Source organism: Chamaea fasciata, unplaced genomic scaffold (genome assembly GCF_029207755.1).
Source record: "Chamaea fasciata isolate MVZ Bird 193981 ecotype frontalis unplaced genomic scaffold, bChaFas1.0.hap1 SCAF_16, whole genome shotgun sequence".
Lineage (NCBI taxonomy): Eukaryota > Metazoa > Chordata > Aves > Passeriformes > Sylviidae > Chamaea > Chamaea fasciata.
The window spans coordinates 2,608,071-2,634,220 of NW_027094101.1; the positions used below are offsets into that span (position 1 = coordinate 2,608,071).

Consider the following 26,150-nt stretch of genomic DNA (forward strand, 5'->3'; position numbering starts at 1 on the left):
CCCGGTCCCTGCAAACCTCACCGGGCCGCGGAGGTGTTGCACCTTGCTCACGTTCTCAATCCGCAGAGGAGATCTGACGAGGCGATTTGAAATGCTGCCAGGGACCCTTTTCCTTCAGGGGAAAAAAAAAACCCCAAACCCCATCATCTCGGCCTCGGGGGATTTGGGCCCATTTTGCCGGCGAGGGGTCGGCAGGCGGGTGCCGGTGCCCGGCGTGAGGCCGCGATCCCTCAGAAGATGGCAGTCGCCGCCCGCCCCGCCGCCGGCCGCCCCCTCCCCTCCGCTCCGCTCCCCGCCCGCCGGGGGCCGCCGCCGCCCCGCCCCGGCCCCTTCCCCTCACGCAGCGCCGGGGCTCGCCCGCCCGCCGAGCACCCCGCTCCTCCTCCGCCTCCAGCCCACCCTCCACCTCCTCCTCCTCCTCCTCCTCCTTCCTCTTCCTCCGCCAACCCCACCCCTGGCCCCGGGCTGGCCCGGCCGCGGGCTGCCGCGCCGCCAGGGCTCCCCGCCGGCTTCCCCCATCCCCACGCGCCGCGAACACCTCCTCCTCCTTCCTCCCCCCGTCCCTCCTTCCCCACCTCCGCCCTCCTCCTGCTGACGTCTGGCTCTGCCCGGCTGAAAACTCGGTGCCGCGGCGGATGCGGCGGCTCTCGGGAGCGCGGCGGCGGCAGCAGCGGCAGCAGCGGCAGCAGCAGCAGCGAAGATGGTGGCGGCTCCGTGCGCCCGGCGGCTGGCGCGGCGCTCCCGCTCGGCGCTGGTGGCGGCGCTCACCGTGCTGCTCCTGCAGACCCTCCTCGTCTGGAATTTCACCTCCCTCGACGCCGGCGAGGAGCAGCGCGGCGGCCGCGAGAAGCGAGACCGCGGCGGAGAGCAGCGGGGGCAGCCGCAGCGGCGCGGACCCGCCGCCCCGCACGGCAAGGCGATGGTAGGCGGGGAGCGGGAGCGGCGGTGTCTCTCGGCGTCTGGCGGCACTCGTGCCGGGACTGCGGCGCGGGGAAGTTGGGGCGAGCGAGGCGCGGTCGCCCCGGGGCTGGCGTTCCCCGCAGCCCGCGTGGGCTCCTCCCGCAGGTGCCGCGGTGCGGGGCCGGTCCTGCCCCGGATCGGCGGGAGCGCCCGGGGGGCCGCGGTGCGGAGCCGGAAAACGCAGCCCTGGGATCCTCTCCCTTCCCCGAGAGAGGATCTCTCGTCCCGTTGCCGGCGCTGCCTGCCGCGGGCATCCCAGCATCCCTGAACTTCGCGGGAGAGCCGCCTGCCCCACACCGTCCTAGGGGTTTGTTTCGGTGCTACTTTGCTTTTTTGCTCCCGGCAAAGCGCACGGGCGCTGTTCTTTATCGCACAGCTCTAACAGGCCCAGGAGGTGACGGGCAGTGAAATGTATTGCAATCATTTTATGAACCGCTGTCAACTCAGGGACACTGAAACTGTGCCCACACAGGATGAGGACCTTGTCTCTTATCTTGTTCCTTCGCAAACTCCCCGGTTTTCATTCAAATGACTCGGGCCTGAAACCACAAGGGGTTGCAAATCTGGCTCTATTGCCAGTTGAGTTTTCTATTTCTGAGTTTTCTATTTTTGATTTTTCTATTTTTGGATTTTCTATTAGGCATGTGAAAAAGCAAATCAACTGTGTTCTTGCAAACCTCAGATATGTAGCACCAGTACTAGTATTCTCCAGCTCAAGAGAAGCTTCCTTTGGTTTTTATTTTATTCATTTAGCAGTAGGCTTACATTAAATGATGCCTCTCAAAGTGCGTGCTTAGTTTTGTCAGTTTCTGTATTTTTGTTTACATCCGTGAGAGAAAAGGCAAGAACTTGGTGCTCAGAAGTGCCTTACCCTTGTAAATTACAGTGAATGGTTTGGCCTCGAAAGGATGCAAAGAGCCGAGCTTCCAACCCATGAATACTCCCTCCATCACTAACGTTTGGGACAACTTGTAATAAGTACCCATCCACTGTGTGCTCATCCTGCTCTGCTCTCTAGATGTGAAAATAAATATTCTAGTTTACTGAATTCAGTTTTTGTCTCCACACATAACCTTGTCTTGGTAGTTGCTGTGTTCATAAATGTAGCTATTTAGGCTCCACTGTTTTTCCTCCAGCACCTTGCCCTCTGCCTCTTTTCCTGTCCATCAAGTCCTTTATTCTTTCATCTCTCTTTCCTTCCTGATCTCTCCGCTGTGGGTTCTCAAGGTTGGCGGATGCTGGTACCTGGGCAGGCGGGGGGCCGGGAGAGGGCAGGCTGCACCTGGAGCTTCAGCCCTGCTTCCCATCTGCCCAGACTTTCTAGGAAATGATCCTCTTCTGGGGGCTCTGCGCTATGTTGGTTCATGTGCCCTTAGCAGTTGTCCTACAAACGTCGTGGCACAGTGTCCAGTTTGCACCCGACCTTCTGGAACGAGTGCTGTATTCGGGGCCGAGAGCTCATTGTTTCCATGCTGGCCACAGGCAGACACTGAGTATGAGTATTTTGATGCTGGCAGTTATGAATCACGCCTTTTGCATACAGTTTTGATCAAAGACCTAAAGATGGAGCACTGGGGTTCTGAATAGAAAACATGTTTTAAAACACATGCTGAGAGCACCTACTTTCCCCTCGTTATCTAAATGACTAGTACGGATCACACTGGGCTGTGCCACAATGTCTAAGTTTGATATTGAAAGGAAAAAAAAAACCACACAACAATGCTCAAAGCAAGTGGCAGTGTACTTAATGATGCTTTGTCAAGAGCTGCTTTGGCAAGGCTTCTTCAAGATGACTTTATGGTACTTGTGGCTTTGCTTAGCCTGCACACTGGGAAGTGGCCACCATCCTTAAACGAAACCTCACACTTCAGTATTCCTCTGTCGACTGCAATGTGTGCTTGGTGGATATCCCTATCGCCTAATATCCCCAATATCCCTAAAAGTGATAGGGAAATTGGCTTTGTGCAATTTTTACCTTGAAAGAAGGCCTTCTGCCTTAAAAACTTGGCACCTGTATTAAATTGCTAGGTGAAGTTTCCAGTCTTGCCCATGTTACCAGTCTTGATTTCAGAGTTGGTTTGCGAGGAAAATCCATGAGAAATGGAATTGTTTATCATCTGCGTGAAGGAAGATTGTTTTTTTCCCTGTTGCTTTGTTTGCACATTGCAATGCAATTTTCCGTAATATCCAAGCGAAGTTAGTATCCTTCTCAATCCCGAGTTTCCCATAGTTTGTGTATGTCGAATTGTTTTGCAGCAGTTGGAGGAGCTGACTGGTGTGAATACAGTGGTTCCATTATATCCATATGTCTTGGGTTGAGCGCATCTGAGGGGCCCTCCAAGGATTTTTCAAAGATTTCTCAGTCTTGCATTTTAACCAAAAATAGTATCAATTTCGGTGTGTCTTTGGTCTGTGGATGGAGTGGTGAGTTTTAATACATTTTGAGGTGTACATTTTTGAAAGGCTGCTAAATGTTCATCTGTGATACAGTAGTTGATTGTGGTTTTTATGCTTTTTTTCGCTTGCTCTGCTAACTACCCTTGTATGAACCTTCAGACTAAATAGTTTTGCAAACCAGATTTAGGACACTTGGCAGAAGACAGCGCTCAAACCTATGTCTGCAAGTTGTCATACGAGGCTACAGTGCTTTTATTTATCTTGTTTTCAGTTTGTCTCAGTCCTGTGTGCAAGACTGAAATGGGGGTGCCTATTTTACTTTACCGAGTTAGATATAAGTAATGTGAGGATTTGGTAATTTGTGTCTGCGGGAAAAGAAACATAATCCTTTGAACCAGGTGTTTAAAAGATATTTAGGTTTTTATTAAATGCTGTCATATACGTGCAATAAACACTATCGTTGGGTAGATAAAATGACGTACTGTAGTAAAAGGTTTGCCACTCTACCTGTATGTAATTGGATGGGAATTGCCAACTTGGCAGAAGAAACAATTTTGAATTGAGCAATTTTGCGACTGAAAACACTCACTGTGCTTGATACCCTGACCAGCTACATCTGGAGCTTTCATTAGTCATAAGCAGTTTCCTGCAGTTGTTCCATATTTAATTAAACCAGCTCATAGATACTTCTAAAGAAGTATCAACTGTATCTTTAGTGCTGATTTCAGTGGGTACTTGCAACCGTTCTTGCAGCTGCACCCTTTGCACAAGCTTTATTCGTGCTGCATAACTCAAGTGTCAAAAGCACAGAAGAATTAAGCTCCCTTCTGAGAATGGGTTGATTCTTATGGAAGGGTCGTTATCTTTGAAAAGCGTGCAACAGCTTTTTGTGACAATACCATAAGCATGCTGCTCGGTCTCAGGTTTCCTTAATGCAGCCTGCTAGCGATGGTGGAAGGGGCTTGTGTGTTGGGAGCCCAAAGGGAAGAAAATGGGATGCAAATCCCTGCCTTGGGGCAGCTGAGGATGAGAGGGATGTGACAGCAGAGCACCTGCTGCTGTGATGGTGCACTGACAGGCTGTTGTGCATCACAGGGATGCACTTGTGCTGCCCAGCTGTGGCCCCTGCCTTGGAACTGGGTGTTGAACGTGGAACGTGCTGCTCCTTTGTGCCTCCTGGTAGCCTTGGGTTTTCTCTGCTGCCTGTTTGCCACAAAGCAGAAATGCCAGTGCACTGTTACTGTCAGTTCAGTGAAATACAGCTCTTGCCTGCTGGTGTGGGATCAAAGCATTTCTTCAGTCTGAAATTTAGTGTGTTCTTTTAAAGAAGTGATGTGTTTCTTGCAGCATGGAGCTGTCAAAGGAGCCAAACATATCGATAGCCCAGAATGTTGAGAACTGTAGAATGAAAAGAAAGTGTGTTTGGGGTCAGTGAGCAGTTTTAATTCCAAAGCAAAAGTTAAGCTAGGGAGGTCAGTCTTGAGGATCACCAATGCCTCTCCTTCATTTCTTATCTCTAGTGGGAAATGCAGTTTTTTCTTCTCCCAGCAGTGTGGAGGGTGAGGCTGGGTCCTCCGTGGATTGATCAGCTGAATGTGCTCAAGTCTGTTTTTCCTTGCTTTTTCCTTCCTTGTCATCTCCTGGTGATGCATGCTGAGCTCCACCAGGTTAAAGGTGCAAGAAGCAAAAAATAATTGCATTGTGTGCCTAAACTCTGTAATCCCTGTTGGTTACTGAAGCTAGGAAAGGCATCCAGGGGCTGCTCTGCCCCACGCTAAGGGTTATAGAAACTCTGATCAGTTGTTGTAACTAAAAGCAAAGTAGAAGCAGCTCTAATGCTGGAAAACACCCTGGGAATCAGGCAGGAAAGGAGATTTTACTCGAGTTTCTCTAAGGTTCATCCATCAGTTATTTCCTCCAGCCTTTTCCAAATGCTTCCCCAAACTAAGAGCGGTGCAGAATTCACCTTGTGTATCATATAAAAGCTTGGGATTCTTTCAGGTTTGGAAATGAGTGTTTTCTTTTGAAGTGTGCGTGCCCCTGGAATGTTTATTTAGGTTGTGCAGGTGGATTCCCAGCACTGTTTTGGCAGAAACAAACACACAGCCCGGACCTACCCCTCTGCAGAGCATCCGTGTGGGAGGTGCAGGATAAGTGAGTTTCTGCATGGAGCTTTCAGTGCAGCAGCAGCATTAAAGCACAGCTTTGCACAGGGGTGGCAGCAGGTGTGTGTTGGAGGTGGGAGCCTCTGCTGTGGGCTCCTGCAAGAGTCACTGTAGCCCCTGGGAGTTCACTCTACAGAGCAGCTCTTCAGTGTGAAGTAAGCTGTTAAGCTCCATAAAACAAATGAGTTTTCAAGAAAATAGAAACTATTCCATCACTGATTTATCCTTTTTGCTTAAATCAGTGAATGTATAGGTTCCAATATGTAGGCACGATCAAATGGTAGCTATTTAAATATATTCCACTCTTATGTATCTCGTTGATGTGGACCTGTGGCCTCAGTAATTTAATCTGAACACAGGAAGTGAGGGAAAACTGGTTTTCAGAAAAATTTCCAGCCCTGAAAAGTGCAAAGAAGCTTAATGTGAGCTAATAATTTGTGTGTTAAACTTCAGAGTGAATCAATCTCTGGAAACTGGGTCTCACTTTAGTACACCGGGCTCAGTGGAACAGCTTAGTTAAGATACTCATTGTGAATAAAATAATTAGCAATGAGCTATGATGTGGCCAAAAATTACATATATTTTTAGAGAATGGGTCCATAGTACTGACTTGACTGTTAAGTACAGTTTTACTTATTATGAGGAGCTTAATCATGCTGCAATATGGATTTAATAACAATTGTGAAGGAGAATGGAGACAACTCATCATTTAGTAATAGCAAAGGGGGAGACAATACATCTGCAGCTGGAAAGTACAAAATCATTTTAGCAAAGTCTTAGCACTTAACAAGGCACACAAGCTAGTAGAACAAAGAAATCTTTGCGTCAAGAGAACTAAAGTATGCATCATTTAAGGGGAGTATTAGAACCAGGTTAGACTATTGGTCTGCTGCAGCAGTTACCTTGTTAAGCATCTTCTCTGCAGGAAGGGTGGAATGTATTCTATGAAATGGATTGGAAGCCTTTTCCAGGCCACTGGTGTATTTTTTTGTTGTGTGGGTTTTTTATTCCTTAATGTGTGATGGGATTTTGCAGATGTTCCCTTCGAAATAGAAACGTTTTAATTTTTTAGCAAGAGAAGACCAGCTGTTGTACAGGGGACCTACAAATCCCATTTACTTCCTGTCAGCTATTGCAAAATGGGTACTTTTGGTGTAAAAGGCCCTCGTTACCTGCCACATGTTTGGCTCTATTCAGAAACATTTTTCAAAATATTTCTTCCTCTCAGCATTGGAAGTCTGTGATATGGCAACTTACTAGTGCTTGCTGAAGGGCCAGGAGTACAATGAAAACATAAAGTGATCTTAATTTGTAACAACAGTCAAATTATATAACCTCAAGGATTAATTTTAATCAAATACTCCCTGATTTTTTCTTTATAGTGTCAAAATTAGATCTGGCACTTCACTGAAGCTTTTGCAGTGACTCCTTAATTGGAATACAATGCCCTGTGTTTTTTTCTTTTGACTTAGGCTGATGGGATGTCTGATTTGGGCAGAGGCAGGAGCATCCCTGCCTGGATCCTCAGAGGGCACGTGGGTTCTGGTGTGTATAACTGCTTGTATGACTGGAGTTTGAGGACTAGCAGTTTCAAGTGTTTGAGTCTGATTTTTTAGATTTGGAATCTCAGTCCTTCTTTTTTTTTTGTTCTTTTTTTTTAAAGTAATGGTAGGCCATTGATGCTGCTCCACAGAGCTGATGCTGAATGGGAGACAGCTCTGTGGGACAAGGGCAAGTTGAAGTCCTGGTTGCCTACTCTCATCAGTAACCTCTTGACATCATTGCTAAGGGTGACAGGCAATTTTGGGTTTTTCAGTTATTGGTACTCCAGACTGGTCCTCTTTGGTCTGATAATTGTGGTTTTTATCTCTTTCCTCCAGAGGAGCCAAGCCCTGGCAGGTCCCAGTTTTATTCTTCCCTTTCACACTGGGTGTTTCCTTTCGGGTGCTTAAGCCTGGGCTGAATCCCACACACATGTGGGGTCTGAGACCTTCTCATGAACAGAGTTGAGTGTCTCATGAATAGAGTTGAAGGCAACTCAGCTCATTTGAGGGGTGCCTCTGTGCAGAAGCCTGTGTTTAAGTGTGTTTAATTAATGTCCCATCCTTCGTGGAAGTGGTGTGGGTTTGAAGTAATCTGTCCATGTGAAGCAGTTGAGGTCCTCAGCTGGACCAGGAGCTTGTCAGCTGCCATACATTGGTATAACTCCATTAAAGTCAGTACAGACCAGCTGGGGATTCTGGACCCACAAATGTAATTAGTGTTATAATGATAGCATCAAACAAGTAATCATTATTTTTACTCTCTCTTTTTATTTTGAAATGAGAAAATTATTTCCTCTTGGATCAGTGAAAGTAATTTACATTATGCACAATAATGGTCTACATGAAAATATAATTATTATTCATTTGTCTGGCACCATCTGGGCACTAGAAGCTTCACAGACACATGTGAGGAAAGGTCCCTGTCTTGAAGAGTTTACAGGCTGAAAAAAAAAAAGTTAGAGCTGCCAGCAGTTAACCAGAGTCACAAATGGAACTTTGCAGTATTACCGTCAGGGACCTTCCACAAACCCTGCTTCAGTGATTCCCACTCAGCACTCAGAATTTCTCTGTGATTGGCACTTTACAGCCTGGGGGTGGGATGAGTTTGAGGATTGATTAGCATGGATGGATCAAGAAAGAACACACAAGAGACTGGTATTGTAAATTGGCTGCCCAGCTTGATTTGGGCAAGTAAAGGATATTTCCAGGCTTTGCTTGGAAGCACAAAGTGGTTTTGATGCCTTGTGGACCAGTGATTCCCAAGCCTTACAGCAAACACAGGACTGAATGCTTTACTGAGTGTGAGTATGCACTCGAAGTGAAGAGACCAGGCTTTTATAACTGTGTGGAGATAAAAACTGAGCAACATGTAGCATTACCTAAACATATATACGGTGTAACCTTGGAAAGGGTCAGTACAGGACACTGAAATCATATGACTTCGTATTTTTAGAGATGATTAGAGAATTCCTCCAAGGGACAAACTATTTATAACACATCTATAATTTGCTGCTTTTTCCTTCTTTCTTTATTTTTTTTAATGATGAAATTAAACCAATAAATGAATACCAGTTAATTTAAAAAGTTAGCTAAAAAAGATTTCACACTAGTGTGTGGCTGACTCTGAGGTCAGATCGTGAATGCTTCCCACATATATTTTGTTTTCAAGCTACTGTTCTGTTGCTGTTCTATTATTAGAGAGTAAGTGGGATGCTTATTTAAAACAATTCTACAAAGCTGAATGACACTGCAAACTTCAGTTTAACTTGGATTTGGTTGAATGAGTCATGGACACTCATTTCTGCTTCACGCTGCAGCCTTTGCTTGCCCTTTGGATGTACTTTTTGGTTCAGTTTTATTGGTGAAATCTGAATATTTTTCTTCGAGTTGATGCTGTTTGCTAACTTTTCATGGTGGTCAGTTCGGATTTCATGCTGTCTGAATTTCTGAGATGTCTCTGGTTTTGTCCTTAAAACTCAACCTGCTTCTCGTTATCTTTGTTCTTTATAATTGCTTTCTCTCTGATTCAGGAGCACACACGGTTCAGTTAAAATGTCTTCTTTCAAAGAAAAAGCGTTTGAGGTCACGACTGTATTGACTCAAGTGAAGCAAGCTCTCTGAAACTACATCCAGGTTGCTGACCCTTACTTGAGAGAGGCATAACAGACCTGAAAAATGACATTTCCAGGGGAACTTCTTGGTTCTTTAGAATTGCACAGCCGCATGTCACAGAGGCCAGTGGAGTCCTAGGTGTTCCACCTGTGAGCTCAGCAGGGTGACAACTGGCCACCCTTGGTGTGGAGTCCCACAGTTGCCAGTGTCATCAGTTATTTAAGGAACCTTTTTCTCACTGTGGCAGTGTACCTGGAGCTGTAATTAAATAAATGGCCATCTGCTAATTATGAAAATGTAAACTGGACTTCTGTGTGGAAATGGAGCATTTCCAGAGGTCTGGATTGGAGTCATCTTGAACAGGCATGTAAATAAAAAATAATCTGTTATCAAGCTAATCCTCCCTTGTAGAAAAAAATAATCTCACGAAAACTAGCAACTTGTCTGCAGAGATCCACATTTGGCTAGCTGGGGATAGATCTAGGCACCTAACTGTCCTGGCTTAGATGTTTACAGGTTTGCTTATGCTCCTAAAACTTGCTGTGGGTGCCTGACAGCTGTTTAAATATGTAAATAAATATTCAGGTGGCTACCTCATGGCATCTAAGTTCAGCAACTTGTCCCGCAGCGTGTAAAACCAAGGAAAGAAGCAGGAGAGGAGTGAATGTAGTAAACAAAGCTGTTAGTGTGTGTGCACTAGGAGAATAATAATACTTTGCACAGCTACTGTGCCTCAAACTGCTTACGTTTTGGCATTCTCTGGAATTGAGTTTAGTCACTCAGTGGCAGAAATAGAAGCTTGGAGGTGCTGCCTACTAGCAGAGTACATGGAGCAGCACCTCAGCAATGAGCTGCCTCTTTGGCAGCCTTACAACAAAAGACGTGAAAGTCTTCAGCGCAATATTTTGATAAGTCATTGATTCTTATTAAAATAATAATTATGACAATAATTATAGCTGTAGTTGAGCTGCTAACTGAGTACAGGACAGGGGGAGGAGGTTTATGAAATATTCTTGTGAAGGCATCTGAGTCCTGCTCCTCCAGCTCTGTGCACACAAATGAGGATGTTTGTGTGTATATTTTTGGCGTGTCATGTGCAGGACACGGCAGTGCCCGTGTGCTGGGTGGGTGCCCCCAGGAGAGAGCTGGAGATTCCTGTGCAGTCTGCCCTGCAGGCAGCTCATCACCCCTGTCTTCATGTTTCCAATAGCAGAGAGATGATCAAAATAGGTGACAGTGTTTTACCTGTTTACCTCTTGATAGCGGTACAGTGATAAAGTGGTGCAATAAGCTCCTCCTGTAGTTAGCTCTGTGGCATTTGCTGTGTCTCACCTTCCTAGCAGGACCACATCATCTCATCCCCAAAGCCCAGGTCAGGCCTCAGTGATACTGAATCCAAAGGGAAGTTGGGTAGGTTTGGCAGGCAGCGCTGGAGCTTTGATGACACTGTCCTGAGCCTTTCTAATCTAATTCAGTATTAAACATTTACACTGGCCAGGCTGCCACTGCATGACCTCCTGGGCTAAGTGACTGCGAGTGATTAATGACTATTTATTAGGAGAAGATGGTCTCAAACCTGCTCACTTCACAGACAGTGTAAACAGAGATTTCTGCTCCTTGCGCTCAACCCCCAGTTAAAAAACACGATGTTTTTTTCTCTTTGCTTTCTTTTGAAGCTGATTTTTTTTCATCCCTGAATGTCTGAGAAAAGCAGACTGCACTGGCCTTTTCCTGCCCTCGTGTGTGAAGCTGCAATGGGCATCTAGGGTGTGAGTTCAGTGAAATGCCTCATGAAATGGGCAGGAGGACAAGCTTGTACTGCAGGACAGGCTTCTGTGTGGGGAGGAACAAAAAGTTAGGTCAGCTGTAAGGCTCTGTGGGACCTGTGAGAGCACTACCAGTTTAAAAGTTGGATAAACATAAATGCATTTATTATGCTTTCAGAGGACAGGAATTTTCCAGAAGCAAGTCTCCTAACTAATAGCCATTTTAAGTGGTAGTTTTTACAGAGAAAGAACCAGGTTAATTTGGCATTTTGGGTAGGTTCCTGTAACCTGGGACTCTAATTCTACATGTGCTGTGGGATCCGTGGGTTCATGCACGGATTTCACACAGCAGAATCTCACCTAAAGGTATTTCACGTCAAAGTTGTCGTTTGTTTGCCATTATACATATAGGGTTTGTTTGCCATTATACAACCAAATGTCTAAGTTAAAAGATTTCAGACGAATTTGATGCATTTATTTGAAGTGGTTTGGGGTTTGTCCATTTTAGTACCATCAGGACTCTGTCAGACTGAGCAATGGTCTCGTGTTTCTCCCAGAATGTTATCAACAGCTTATTCTGTAGTTTAAGTTCTTCAGGGGATTTTCACTTTCTAGTTGCACTGACGTAAATTTACAGTAATTCTCATATCAGGGACCTATGAATGAATAACTGGAAGGAAAAAAGGGTCTCGCAGGTCAAATGGCTCTTCAAGGTCTCTGTTTTTGGGCAATGTGGACAGCTCAGCAACTGCTGGAGCATTTTGTTGCTTTTGAAATGTCAGTGTAATTTTGCAGAGAGTGTTCAGCAGTCTGCACCGTGCTCCAGATGCTCTCTGTTTGTGGAGTGGTGTCACCTGGAAGGGATAAGTGAAAGGAAGCCCTTGAATTTCATACTCTCCTGGATTCAACCTCAGGGATGTGTTTCCAGTTTAGTTACCAGAACTAGCCAGGCTCTGCTCTAAATTCTGCCACCTAAGCTTCAGTGCTTTCAAGCCTTTGGTAGGCAATGAACGAGGTGCTGTGTGTTTTGTTTGCTTGTAAATGTTTGTATACTATTCTTAGTTTTAACACAGCCTTGTAACTCACTCCTTGTCCTTGAACAATTCCCTCCTGTTTCTGGGGCTTTTGTCCGTGGTTGTAGAGGCTGGTCCAGGCTGCAGCCACTGGGAGTTATGGCAGTGACTTCAGTAGCTCAGCTGGGACTGTGTTGGTTAGGAAGTGGATTAAGGTAACTGGTGAGAAAAGTCCTTCAGGTCTCTATTCCACGTTTGGTAAATAGTAACTCCATAATGAAATACTGTTTTCCTGTTGAATAACTTGGTGTGGGGTATCATTGATAAATTGCTTTCTTCCTAACTGGTGTTGTCCAGTTTGAAATACTGTTTCCTGTCGGTTTAAAATAAATCCTTCTGCAGCATTTGTCTGGTTTATGTCACAGAGAGCAAAATGTATCCTCAAAGGTTTAAATCTGTTGCTAAGGTTAGGGTGGTAGTTTCATAGCAACACAGAGATACCACAGGTGTTAGAATCATCTCTTTAGTAGAGAGTTGGTGGTTTGGTGGTTTCTGTGTTTCTCCCCTTCCTGTTTACTAGAGTAAAATGTATTCAGGACTCAACTGAACTCAGCTGCAACTCTCATGCAAACAGAGGCATGCATGCATACCTGTATTCCATAGTGGCCAAATATTTGTGGTCAAATATAAGCAAGAATTGCTCAGGCTAGAATTTTCCAGCCTGAATGTTGCTTAGAGACAATTTTGCTTTGCAGCGTGCAGTTTCAACAAGTCTAAGATGTGGCAAGTCATCGCTTCATCCAGTTCATGCTCTTTTAGTAGCAGCTTCTTTTAGAAAAATCTTCACGTTTGGGGTTGGTTCCACCTTTGATCATTATCCTGTGTAAGCATGACGTGTGTGAGATTTTTGTACGGGCCTGATTGTGAGACACCGTTGTCAGCTGAATTTCACTTTTTTCAGTGTGCTCAGTTGTTTGCTGTAGGGTGAAGATGCAGGTGTGTAAAGCTCAAGTAAAACAGCGCCCCGAGAGTAACCTGTGGTTCTTCAGGGCAATGGAGTGTCTTCATTAGGACATGGAGCCCAGGTGTGGATGTAAAATCAGTCAAGAATAGCCTTGTGAATATGATTGTGTTAGGGTGGGATTTTTATACAGCCTTTGTATTTTCATTGAAATTGTTCAAGTGAAAAGGGTCTTAAAATGAAGGTTGTTCTGTTGTCCTAGAGTGTTCCAGGATACTAGAAAAAGAAAATATTTGATAGCAACACTTCTTTAAGTGGGTTTTATAAATATTGGTTCTTTAAAACTAACATATAATGTTCTTTTCTGTTCTGTGCTCTGAATGGAATTACCTGTGATAGGAGAGATTGATGGTGCTGGGCAGTTACAGCTTGAGTTCCTGCATGCTTCTCCTGGCAGTGGTGGAATTATTTTCACTCTCCATTTTTAGTGCTTTTATGAGTGCAAAAACTTAAAATTCAGGAATTTTTTTAAGGGCTCTTCATATTCTGCTGGCCTTGTTTGGTCTCAGTGAAAGTTGTGGAACGTTAATAATTTACTCCCATGCTGAATTACTAAGGATGCTCATGCAGGAAGACCGCACTCTGAATTTTACATTATGGAAATACTGTGTTGATGGCAGGTGTGATGAATCGTTCTCTGTTGCATTATGCTTTAGCTCTGATTCTCTCACTCAGCTTTTTAGAGGTCATGTGCTCCAGTGTGTAACTCGTGGACTTCCTTGGGCCACATTTGAAGGGAATGCGTGGGGTTTCTCAATGGGTTTAAAATGCCTGCTTTGTATTCAAGTGGATTACCTGTGTTAGAATTTAATTTAAATGTATTGATCCCCACCTAAGGAGGTATCCAAATTACCCATAAGTGATGATCAGCCCAGGCGTCTGCCAGTGTGAGATTAAACTGCAAGCATTTATGCTGAAGTTTATGTTTATACAAACATTTATGTTCAGATCAGCTTGTACAGTGTGTCAGTTCAATGGCTGGTTTATGGTGTTTTTAACAGTTTTAAATGGTGCTATGATTGTATGAACCTAACTTTGATGAAAAATAAAACAAAGCCTCGGGGTCTAGAAGAAAGGTGCTCTGTCTGTGTGACAGCAAGTGGATGTAGATTCAACTCCCAGCTTTGCAGAATGCTGCCTGTGTGGCCTCTCCTGGAGGAGGAGAACACAGGCTGGCTGTCTCTGCTTCCCAGTCAAACTGAAGCACTGAGTCACTGGACAGGGCCCAGGTTTGTGTGACAACGAACACATGGACTGAAGATGCGCTGAGGAGTGATGTTTGCCCCACATCCGCGTCTGTTTGTTGTTTGGGGTTTTGTTAGTGACAGGGTGTCTGTCCTGAATAGAGCAGTCACCCAAGGGAGTGTGAAGGTTTAAAGGGCATTCTTAACTTGGTGAGTGACTCCCTGAGGAATGCAGAAGAGAAGGTGCATTTGAAGAAAAGCTTGAGAGGGTGTATTTGCCACAATATCTGTTGGGGATTGCTGTGACTAAGGAGATGGCATGAATGTACTTTGCTGTGACAAATTCTTACCCAATACCAGTGCAAAAAGTGGCTGTTGCCTCCAGCTTCTCAGTGTAAGTCATGTGCCTGGCATCACCCTGTGCAGGATTCCCAGAAGCAGTTTAGCTCTTTTCTCTGTTTCAGTTTCAGAGTCTTGAATTTGTTTGAGCCAAACCTGAAACTGTGGGTTAACAAAACAGTTGGCAGCCCTCGAGGTACCCAGGTGGGTTGTGCAGGCACCTTTCCTGCCCCAAGAGAAGAGACCCTTCTCCTTCAGCTGTCTGACAGACCCTGGTTTGGTGGGATGGGTGGTCCAGGTGTGGACAGTTGTGGTTAGATTCTGTTACCAGTGCTACAGGCTGGGTTGTGCCAGGCTCACTTTGCAGCAGCTGGTTCTGTTTTGGACCAGTTGGTGGATGGAACTCATTTTATCTTCTTTCTGCTACATCAGTAATCGGGGTAATTTTTCTGCGAGCTGCACACATCTGTGGCCCAAAACCTGTGCTCAGCCTGGAGGAAGTCAGTGAAAGGTGACGTTTCCTACAGCTCAGCACTCACTTGCCAGTAGTGGAAGCAGCTTAGGCTGCTTCAGTTCTGTGCATTTTATTTTTAAGGATTTAACACAGATTTTTATGAAGTCATATGGTTTGCATGTATCAGCGTAAATAAGAGTATCTTCTGAACATACCTAGCTGCAAGCCTAATATTTCTTTTAAGATTATCAATCTCCTTGAATAGTCCTCTGTGTGTATGAAGGAGAAAAAGAAAAAAAAAACAAACAACAACAAGCCCCCAAACCTTTGGCCATTCCAGCTGCTGACTGTGAGCGTAAGTCTTTGAGAAGAACCTTTTCTATTATCCCTAATGCTCCAAAGCTTGCTGAATAAACAAAATGAACACAGATGTTTCCTCGCCGGTGATACAGTTCATAAGAAGACACTACTCAAGGCATTGCTCAGCTGCAACTTCTGTGTGCAGAAATCTGTGGACCAAACAATTCAGTCCTACCCAAGGAAGCTTCCTGTGAAGTTGAACAGGCTTGCTGAGTAATACCTTTTGTGTTAACAATTTATTAACCACTGAATGAATTACCCAGGGGTGTTTAATTTAGCCAGAAGCTCATTTCTTGCCACATGGAAATGCTGTGAGGATGCTGCAGCGTGCTGCTGAGGTCAAGTCCCATCCTTGGAGGAATGACCATGTGAACAGACATTTGCCTGCCCTTCTGGGGGGCAGTTATGTGGCTCAGAGTTGAACAAAACCAGAATCAAAATCAGTACTGTACAGAAACCCTTATCAGGTGTTTTAATTCTAGGTAAACTCAGGTTATGCTGATTTTAACACTTTCGTAATAAACTTTCTACACGTGATGAGAGGAATAACTATGAATTGGTTGCAATCTGTATGTTGTGACGAAGCAACTCTTTGCTATTGCTCTGGTTGAGTTGCCTCCCTTCTTGCTCTTTTTGCACCCATTTTCCTTGTTTAGCCAATTTTTTTTTTTTTTTGCAAGAGTAAGATCTTTATGCTTATAGAGCAGAGTTGGACAGTGTAGGTGTGAAGGAGAAGCCAGAAACGATGGCCAGATCTTCAGTGAAGCTGTGCCGCAGCCACATGTGCCTGGGGGGCAGAGGGTGCCTGCAGGATGCCCTGATCTTGGACAGCTCTCACCGTTTGCCTGCAGACAAGGTTTGCAGAGGAGAGCAGGAGTATGTTAAGGCTTTAGGGCAAGCTTGAGGAATCTGACCACTTAGGCTCTGTGGCTGCGGGACCTGCTGTTGTGTTAAAAAAATAAAAAAAACCCCACCTGACATATGTTTGTGAGGGCTTGTGTTTTAATAATGATTTCAGACTACGCATTTCACGAATTTTTACAGGTATCAGTTGCTACTGGAAGGTAACTTGAGTCACTTTGCTCAGGAGAAGTTCAAAGCAACTCGTGTAGGATTAAATTATTTTACAGCAGCTGATTTCTGTTCCTATGCTACAACTCCTGACTTCTTGGTAACTCTGTTGCTGCGCTTATGCCCAGATCCCTCTTTGTCGAAAGCTGGCGGGTTTATTCCCCCGCCAGGCTGGGCTGCAGTTGCTGTTAGCCCCGGGCAGTGGCACATGGGAGCTCAGCTCCGAGTTCTGTCCCTGCCTGGGACCGATTGCACGGGGCTGTGTCGGAAATGCTGGAGGCTGCACCTCCAGCCACCCCACACAACGTGGCTGATTGACCTGCAGGACTGCTTGTCACTGGTGCAGAGATGAACTTTCTGTTTGCATCCTCCCTTGGCATGCCGTGGAAACCTGCTTTCGTGTCCACGTCTGTGCTCCCTCTCTGCTCGCACCTTTCTTCTTTCTAAAGATCAGATTTTCCTGTTCTCCCTTTCATTTCGTATTCTCACTGATGTGTATCTCCACTTCTGTTCCTCTGTCCCTTTTCTGAACAAAGATAATTCATTGTTTTTGAGCATTTGAGAAACAGTTTTGTCACCTTTTTGCGGAGACAGACCAACTTTGATCAATAGCAAAAGAAAGTGGATGTAGAAATTCACATTATGCACTTACATACTCTGTAGTGTCTTTGTAGCTGGTGCTTAGCATATTGCCTCTGGAAATGTGTTTCTGGCATGTAGCTTTTATTGGTGCAGCAAGGGACCCTGGCAAATGCTTCATGTTTGATATGAACTCACAGTCCTTTCAGATATTGAATAATATGAATGAGGGGTTATCAACATCTTCTCAAAAAGCACTGCAGTTTGTGCCCTGCAATGATGGCATAATGGGAAGGTTGCAAACGGTGTTTGAACTACTATAAACTGTATTAACAGTAAAAGCAATTAAATGTGGAAGGAATTTCTTAGGAGAACTGTGATTTTTCTGATGTTGAATTCTCTTTAATGAACACTGGAGTCTCTAGGGGAGCCGGAAGTTAGTACAGGTATCACAGGGTAATGTTCTGGCCTTAGTGGGACATGTCTGTGCTTGTGGTCTGCTGGAATATCAAAGGGCAGACAGGTAGTGAGCCCTGGCTATAGGTGAAGTACTGTTCTTGAGACGTTTGTATGTGATTCATCCACATCACTGTGCAGGGGCTTTACGTGGTGCTAATGTTTCGGTTAGCTGGGCTCAAGGGCACTGTGCTTGGTATTTCTAATTTCTATCTTTTCAAGATCTCTTATGAGTTAAAATAAAATGACGATGCCCATTATCCTTTAATATGCAGCATCAAATACGTAGTGAATTCTCAACTCCTCTGATGCTGGTGGAAAAATTCCCAATTACGAAATCACGGAATTAACTGGGTTGGAAAAGACCTTTGAGATCATCAGGTCCAACCTGTTACTTTGAAGGAGTTAAGATTTCACCTTAAGGCTTGTTTGCTCCAGCATTTGTCCTTTGAGTTGCCCTGAAATATTTAGTAGTGATTGGTAGTGACTGACTGCAGTCAAAGTCACCTGGAGCTTTTCGCCAAGTTGACATTTTGTTCTCTAAGCTCAGGTTGATGTTTCCTTGAACGTTTCGTACGTGAAATCAAGTTCAGTTTTGGTTCACAGCGCCGAAGAGGCAACACAAGCTCTGCCCTAAGCTGAGGCAGTGCAGTGTGCTGTGCTGTGACATTTGCACCCTGGCTGATGCTTAGGCTCCTTTTGCCAATGCAAAGCATTTGTGGAGTTTCCTCCCTGCTTATGAAATGCACTTGTCTCAAATATGGTATAAACAAATGCACTTAGGATAAATGCTCCCCTACACCCCATTTGTTGACAAATCAGCCACCCTTACTTATATGTGCATATACATACACAGATATGTTTATGTGCATGTATATGCATATCCATATGGTGGAGGAGATTTCTTGCTCTGAAGGTGGAGATCAAAGGGTGAATGCTCTCCCTGAAAGGCAGTAGGGTGTCAGCCCATCCCAGCTGCTCTGTGAAAAGACTGATGTAGGACTTTGATGCTGCATGAAGCGGCTTTGGATTCCCAGTGAACGTTGTTTTCTTGCATAGAGGAAGACAAGGACACTAAATCTGTGGAGAGTGAATCTTGAGGAAAAAGAACTTCAACAAATAACAAGATGAAATTTGTATTCATACACAGCTCAGGTGTTTGGAGATATAGGCTGTGCACAGAGTTGTGCTGCTGTGACAAACCAGCTTTTTATTCTTAACAAAATTGTTGCTATTAGTCTCTTGCAGCACATCCAAAAGCTCTTGTCACATTTGATTTCAGGTTAAAGCTGTGTAAAGCCTTCAGGTTTTTTTTTTAAAGGAACTTTAAATTTTCCTACTCTGTTATTTGCGAAGTGGTGTCTGCCTGCTACTTTTTTTTTTTTTTTTTCCTATTTGAAACTTTTCTCTTTGGTATTTATAACAAAAACTGCCAACTAAGTTTTGTTTCACTCCATGACAAAGTACATAACTGGCACAAATTTTTCTTTTATAGCTGGAAGAGAAAGCACAATAACGTAAAGATTTGGAAAGGGAAGTAGTCAGATTTTATCTAAAACAAATGTTGATAATCCGCTGACCTTTCTAACAGCATGGAAGTGTGGTATCTTGTATTTATTTGCAGTCTCCTTGGTTATAGAGGTTTTAGTGGGATCCTGCCCATCTTTTGCCAATTTCTGTATTTTCCCCCTGGTGTTTATGTTTGTGTCATCAGGAGTTTGGAGCATAAACAGTTGAGTTTCTGCAAAGGAAAAGGGGCTCTCACTGATCTGCTCGAAGTTATCAGCAAAATAGATGATCAAGAGGTGAGGAATGATGAGTCTGCAGGGTAGTAATGAGCAATTGCATTCCAGAGCTGTTGACAGGACACTGCTAGAGAAAGTTGTCAGAATGTAGCAAGCGGCATCCTGCCATGATTGGGCATTGCCTGAAAGATTATAAATAAACATTCAAACTGAATTACTCATTTTTATTGTTGCAATGCATTTGTTGAGAGTTTCCTCTGAGGTTCTGAAACCTGGAATAAAATTTGTAGCGCTTTTCTTGTATCGCCAAGATGATAGCTTTGCTTTAAAAGCTGTATTAAAAATCTCTTTGTCAAATAAATAGCTGATCCTCCTTTCTTGGCTTGATTTTTCTTCCTCTACTCTTGAGAGATCTGAAGAAGTGTTTTCCCTGTATGTATCAGTTGCTTCTCAGTAGCAGACAGGGCACGTCGTGATGAAGGAAGGATTGAGTGTCCTCATGGTGGGGAGTGATTGGAGCATCTCACGGTTGAGTGATACTGGACAGAACTTTGTGACCTCAGCTGAGGTAACAGCTTATCAGAAGTACCACCTGGGATGGAGGGGTGATGCCAGTTAAAACCTTCCAGGAGCTGATGCACGAAGTAACTCTTGTGCACCTGTAGTTCCTGTTGCCATCTTTCTAGCTTGAAAAAATTGAAAGGACAGATGTGACAGGAGAATGGAACGTGCAATGACCTCTGAGCCTTCTCTCAGAAAGTAAAACGTGTTTGCAGTTAGAGAAGCGTATTATTTTATGCTCCACATTAAGTCCTGTAGTAAACTTGGAGAAATACAAGGTGATATAGCAAGTGAGGTGCTGACCTTGTTTGTTTTTCTTTGTTATCTGGCAGTTTTTCAGAAACTACCACTGTGTTCATTATTTGTTCTCTATTTAAATTAGTTCTTGCTGCCACATTTCCATTGGTAATGCTGTCTTTAGAATTTTAAACCACGTTTAAAATGTATCTTAGAGTAAGAATATATAATGAACCAATCACTATTCATGATAAAGCATCCAAGGACGGATAAATTAATACTATGTGAAGAGTCTCTAGTTTTATAATTTCAAATTAATTCATAGCCTGAATTATTTTTTGATTACTAAAGCATTGATAATTTAATAAACCTTGAATTTCTGAGTTCTAGCAAGAATTTCAAATGAATGTTACAAGTTGCAGTTCAGGCCTCGGTGAAGTTGTCCAGCGCCTCTTCAGTAACTTCACCTCGGTTAAATGCAGCGTGATCTTTGCCTTGGTTCCTGCAGAGAAGTGAACTCTACACTTAAGCCTTGTGAGGCAGACCCTGTAGGGATGACTTTTGTTCTGCACAGTGCAAGGGTGGCTTCCCTCATTGTCCTGTGTCTCCTCCTGACTTCAGAGGATGTTGCAGTTTATTACTGGGAGTGGGAGAAAGGCTCAGTCGATGCTGGGAGACCTCTTGACTCTGCAGGGGTGGTACTGCATACAAGGGGACAGAACTCGGAAGTTTTATTCTTGCTGACCTTTTTTTGTGGCCTTTGGTGGCCTCTGTGCCTCATTTTCTTTCTGGATTGAGTCTTTTGTCTCTTTGGATCTTGTAAGTTTTCTTTGAAGCAGGAATGTTATTTTACTATATGTTCAGCACCGAGAGGCCCCCACTCCCAGTGGGGTTTTTCAGGGGCTTTTGTGTAACATGTAAGGACGGTCTGCATTGTAAAAAAGGCAAAGCAAACAAACCCGGGGAGGAGAATGTGCTTCTGGTTTGAAGGCAGCTTTGCACATAAATATCTATTTGACTTCAGGAAACTGCCGTTTGTTGCAAAAGAAATGTTCAGCTGCAGCTTTCCCCGCACTTCCAGATTTTCAGTTTTTCTTTTCTTCCTCCCTGCATCTAAATGGTTCAGGAAAATGCCTCTTCCAAATGACTATTTTGCTATTTTAACAAATGTAATTGGTCCTAGGACTTTTGTGGAGCTAACATCAGAGGCAGGCTGCATGCTTTCCATTCAAACCTCTCGGATCTGACAGCAGGACTCTTAGAGGTTTATTATGGCGTCCTGAAATTGTACTTCGTGGGGTTTACCTTTACACTGCTCTACCAGTTTGTCTTCAGAGCTCTGTTTCTCTGCATCCATCTTTGAAGAGATGTTTCACAGCATACTATTTACTAGGAGTTTTGATTTGTTTAGCGCTTCTTGTCTCTCAGCAGATTGATTTACAGACGTGATTTGGTACATGCTGCTGTTTGCTGCTCTCAGGGATGTCATGTTGGCAACAAAATGCCACAGTTTCCTAACTCTGGAAATTAAACCAATCCATGAACTGCAGGGATGGTAAACCTTTTAAAAACTGAATTTTATCTCGTAGAGGCTTATTACTCTGTGAGGAATAAATTACTTCTTTGTAACATTTTCCACTAGGCTGTTCTTCCTGTAGCTTTCTGATTATTCATCAGCTTGTCAAACTTTTCCCATTGCCATTTATCCTTTTGTTTTAAATAACTCATAAGTTCTGATCAATTTGCCAGATTTTCCTAGTTTGAGAGAGGACAAGTTTGGGAGCTCTGAAACAGTTGCTACAATACAATACAATACCATAAGAAAATGCTGTGGTGTTGAATACAAATTCAAATAAAAATTGGCTGGCAACATTAATTTTCTGCTAAATGCTGTTACATAAAATTCTCAGGGATCTCACATAAATATTTAATTCCTACAAACAAAGCCCCGAGTAGACACTTTATCTGACTCATTCAAAGTTAAAAAAAGAATTAGTGCTCTCTTTGGAGTGAACCTGCAGGAGTTTGGAAAGTTGCACTGTTAATGTGATTGATTTTTATGTCAAGGATAAATTTTTCCTTCAACATCCAAGTGCAAAGGTTCACACGCCTGCATGGAATAACTAATAAGTGTGTGTGATTTCAAAGTCTTCAGGAGGCAAGGGAGCAGAGTGTTTCCATACAAAAATGCCTGTTTTGTTTCTCTGGGGAGCAAGAGGCCTGGTGTGGACTGTGTCAGGGAGAAACTTGTATTAGGCTTTATTTCAAGATCCTGCCAGGTGGATTTGTGTGGTGGGGCTGCACAGCTTTTCCCTCTCTGGGATCTCTGGACGCTTTGGCCTGATCTGCATTCGGAATCTTTTGCAGGCACTGCTTGGGATGTGACACTTCAGTCACCTTGTAAAATCACAGTTGTAAGTGTTGGCTCATTCTCAGTGCCTCAGAAGCAGCCAGCCCTGTTAAAATTGGACCTTGCAAAGCCTGGCAGTGCAGGGGAGTGGTGAGGAGCCCATGAGAATTCCACCTGTGTGCAGCTGCCTTGGGCAGGCTGTGCCAGTGGGCTCTCAGTGACCCCAGTGCTGCTGCTCCCAGGAATTCCAGCAGCAGGACACCCGCCCTGCAGGGTCAGAGCAGCTGAGCATCGCATCCCTCAGCAGCTCTGCTCAGGCAGGGGGTTCCTTGGAGCATGTGCTTCCAGGGAAGAACAGGCATTAAACACTGTCCCACGTTCGTGTGTGTGAGCAGAGAGAACAAAAGCTTTGGAAAAGGAAATTTGCTTTTTTTCTGCCCAAATATTCTAGGCATAACAAATAGAAAAATAAATTAAACTGGGCTTCGATAACAGTGTGGGTAGCCTCTGTCTTCACCCTTGTCTTTGTATTTTTTTCTTGCCAGGCTGTCCTGCACACATACTCTGGTGATTGCAAGCACTTTCCATCTTACAGTAATTAGTTGTTCTGAGCTATCATTGTGTTGGTGTTGATTTCTCAGGTGCAGCAAGCTTGTGTATAAAGTAATGATCCTGAGCTGCTGGTCAGGATGTACTACTCTTGTCTCCTTTGTTGTTTGAAAATAATTTCAACATTGCTTACCTGCTTAAAATCTCTGTTTCACACAGTATGGGTTAGTGTGACAGCAGCCTTCCATGCTGCTGCTTAGGTAACAGAAAGATGAACGTTTAAATGTGAGTAAATGATAAGACAAGAGTATTATTGGGTATAGGGGAGCTCTTCTGTGCTAGAACATTGCTGTTTCACCTGTTTGTTGAGAAAAGAATGGGTTTCTTGTTTTTCACTGCAGCTCTAACGCATGCGTGGCTGAAAGTCTTGTGCAAAAGTATTTTAAATGTTATGCAGAGGATTCCCTGAGGAAGTTTGATAAACACAGCAGCAGTATAAATTATTGCATGTTCATTAGGTGTTTGTTGGCCTTTTTTTAAAAAGGGAATTTATATGTGTCCTACAATGCAGATTTTGAAATTCTGACCTTTTGGATAAGGTAGCAGAGGTATCGTTAATGAAAACTGTGCTGGGTACAGCAAGGACTGCGGGTTCCTAGCACTTGAAATGATTGATGGAAGGAGACAAGCAGAAAAGCAAACAGCAGAGGATTATGTTTCAGAGCAGAGCTTAAGCTTTCAGGAAGAGAAAGATTTTATTTTTGCTGAGGTGCCTGTCATGGAGATGATGCTAGCGTTGGGTGCTTCGCTGTGTTCTGCCAGCCCTGCACACAGGTAGATGCTCAAGAGAGCGAGCTCCCATCTGTGCTTCCTGTAAAAATCTTTCTCGGCTTCCCATTTTTAAACTTACTATCTCTACCTCTTCCTCCCTTTCTCTGGCTGTCATCGCTGTTCCTCATCTTCTCACCACTCTTGGTTTTAGTTTTTCCCCCCGTGCGTGCCAGCGGCGTGCGCTGTACTCTCACTGCTGCGGCGCTTCCTCTTTGGGGTTTCTGTGCAGAGCCTCAGCCCAGCTTTGCTGGGTGCTCGTGGCACCCTGTGCCCGAGGCTGGGCCGTGGCTGAGCCAGTTCCTGTTTGCTCTGAGTGCTGCCTGCTGGCCACAAAATGGCCCAAAATGGCCCGGCTGAGGAGCTGCCCAGCGCTGGCTCCTGTCACCTTCTGTAGCGGGGGAAGCTGGGTCCAGCAGCACACAGAGTTAGGAGTGTTAAGGGATAACGTGCCAGGCAAGTTTCCGCCACGGGCCCCCGAAAGGTGAGTCTCAAAAGTGCTGCTTCTGCCTTTCTGAGGGGCAGAGTTGTCTCTAGGGAAGTTTCCTAACATTTGTTGGCCAATAGAGCGAATTCTTGAAACCAGTAATACTGGCATAAAATAACTGCCTGAATTTTCTGGGGTGGTAAGGTCAACCTTAGTCTGTGTCTCAGCCAGAGTGTTGGGGAATTTCACATACAGATTGGACAGTCAGTGTAGAATACCTGACTTTTTATTTATTTATTTACAGAGCAGTTAACACTGGAAAACACACTTCCATGTGGGAAAACTCAGCATGAGATTTTAAAGAACTAGAGACCAGAAGAGGCACTGCTGCTCTGCTGCCCTCCAGCATTGTTGTCCCTTGTTCTATCCCATCACTTACAATATTGTCTGAATACGCAGTACCTGGTAATGACAATACATGTGGGTTAAGACATTACAGTAAATTCTTTATCTCCTAAAGTGAAAGAATAGAAAACATTTGAGGAATTTTATCTAGAGTTTTCCCAGAACTAAGTTCAAATTTTCCGACTTCTGTTTGGTATTAAGAATTACTGTTAACTTCAAAGCATCAGATTTTCTTTGTGCTGGAAGATCCATATTCTGTCCCCGTCTGCAACAATAGTTGAACTCTTAACAGCAGTGTGTGGAATTTTGTTTTACTGTTTTTGTGTGTGGAAAGGTGTAAGACAATGTCTGTGTTTTTACCAAACGGAAAGAATTTCATCAGGAAATGTCTCCACTCCAAATACGTCCAGGTTTTCTTTACTGCAATCAATACAGTTACTCATGGATTTCTGCTCCCAGCTCTCTCATGGCTATATTTAACATATGTCATTGTACTGGGCTACATGGTTTTAAGAAAGTTGTTTTTGTTGTACAGATGTGTGCTGCAGTGAGGCCAGGGGGCTGTAGAAATGTCTCCTGTCCTGTAAACACGGAGCAGGGTTGCTCTGTGTGTTGGGTTTTGCTGAGGGATGGTTTACGTTCCTGTAGTGGCTGTAGTTGGCCAGCTCAGAACATCATCCATGGTGTGCATTCAGCACCTCACAGCTTTGCATAAATAATTGCTCAGATTATCTGTGTAGTTTGTGTAGTGCTGAAAATAATTTGCTGCTGCTGATGCCTATGGCATTATATGTCTGCCTGTTGTGATGACGTGCCCTCTGTTGACAGAACGAATTTATATTATTTTATTTTTCAGGAACTTTGAGTGTTCTGAAATGAAGTGACTTTTTCTTTTAAAGGTCAGTGGTTAGATAGACACAATTAGGAGCATCTTGGCTGTTTTTATCGGCAGGGATGAACCCACATCACATGTGAGAAGTAAATAGTGTATTTTATTTTATTTTATTTTTTTCTCTCACTCATCTGTTGTCTCCAATTGATTTTCTGTTGAAGTGTGATGCTAGGCAGTCAAGATACATCATTTAAAGTGAAGACTGCTCCCAAGCTGAGCTTTGGGATTTTTGGGTGCATATGTGGAACCCACTTCATTATGGGTTCTACTACCCACAATTTTCAAGAACTTCGATAGAGTGCAGATCTCTGGCACCATCCAGAGGGCATTTGCCACTTTTTATTTAAGTCCCAGTTGAATATTTGTTAACACTTGTAATTTTGAAGAGTGTTTGACACTTAGGCATGCAGACATCATTAGTTTTGAGTGAAGTTGGCTCCTTTTGGAAACCTCACCTGTGTGTCCTTCAGTGGGACAGTTCCCTTCATTGGGATCACCATTGCTTCCGACTTACATCATGTTGGGATGCCCTTGTTTCTCACATGCAATTTCCCACTTAGTAGCCTGCCACCATTACCTGCAAGTTGTTTTATTGCTCCATTCTACAAACACAGCTTTTAGAAAACAGCAAAGTCCAATGTATTATTGCATGTTTACTCAGGGAATGCTGCCGTGCGCCGGATCTGGATGCCCGATCTATGCAGTTTGGGTTTGGGATAGGTGCCAGTGTTGGGG

At 44.2% G+C, this 26,150-nt stretch overlaps 1 protein-coding gene across 1 annotated transcript in view; it reads left to right on the forward strand.

The window, feature by feature from the left end:
* Positions 1–700: 700 nt before the first annotated feature.
* Positions 701–26,150, forward strand: part of XYLT1 (xylosyltransferase 1) — a 177,770-nt gene continuing 152,320 nt past the window's right edge. Inside the window, exon 1 of the mRNA XM_066197743.1 lies at positions 701–922. Within this exon, the coding sequence (XP_066053840.1) occupies positions 701–922 (222 nt within the window). The remainder of the gene's footprint in view (positions 923–26,150) is intronic.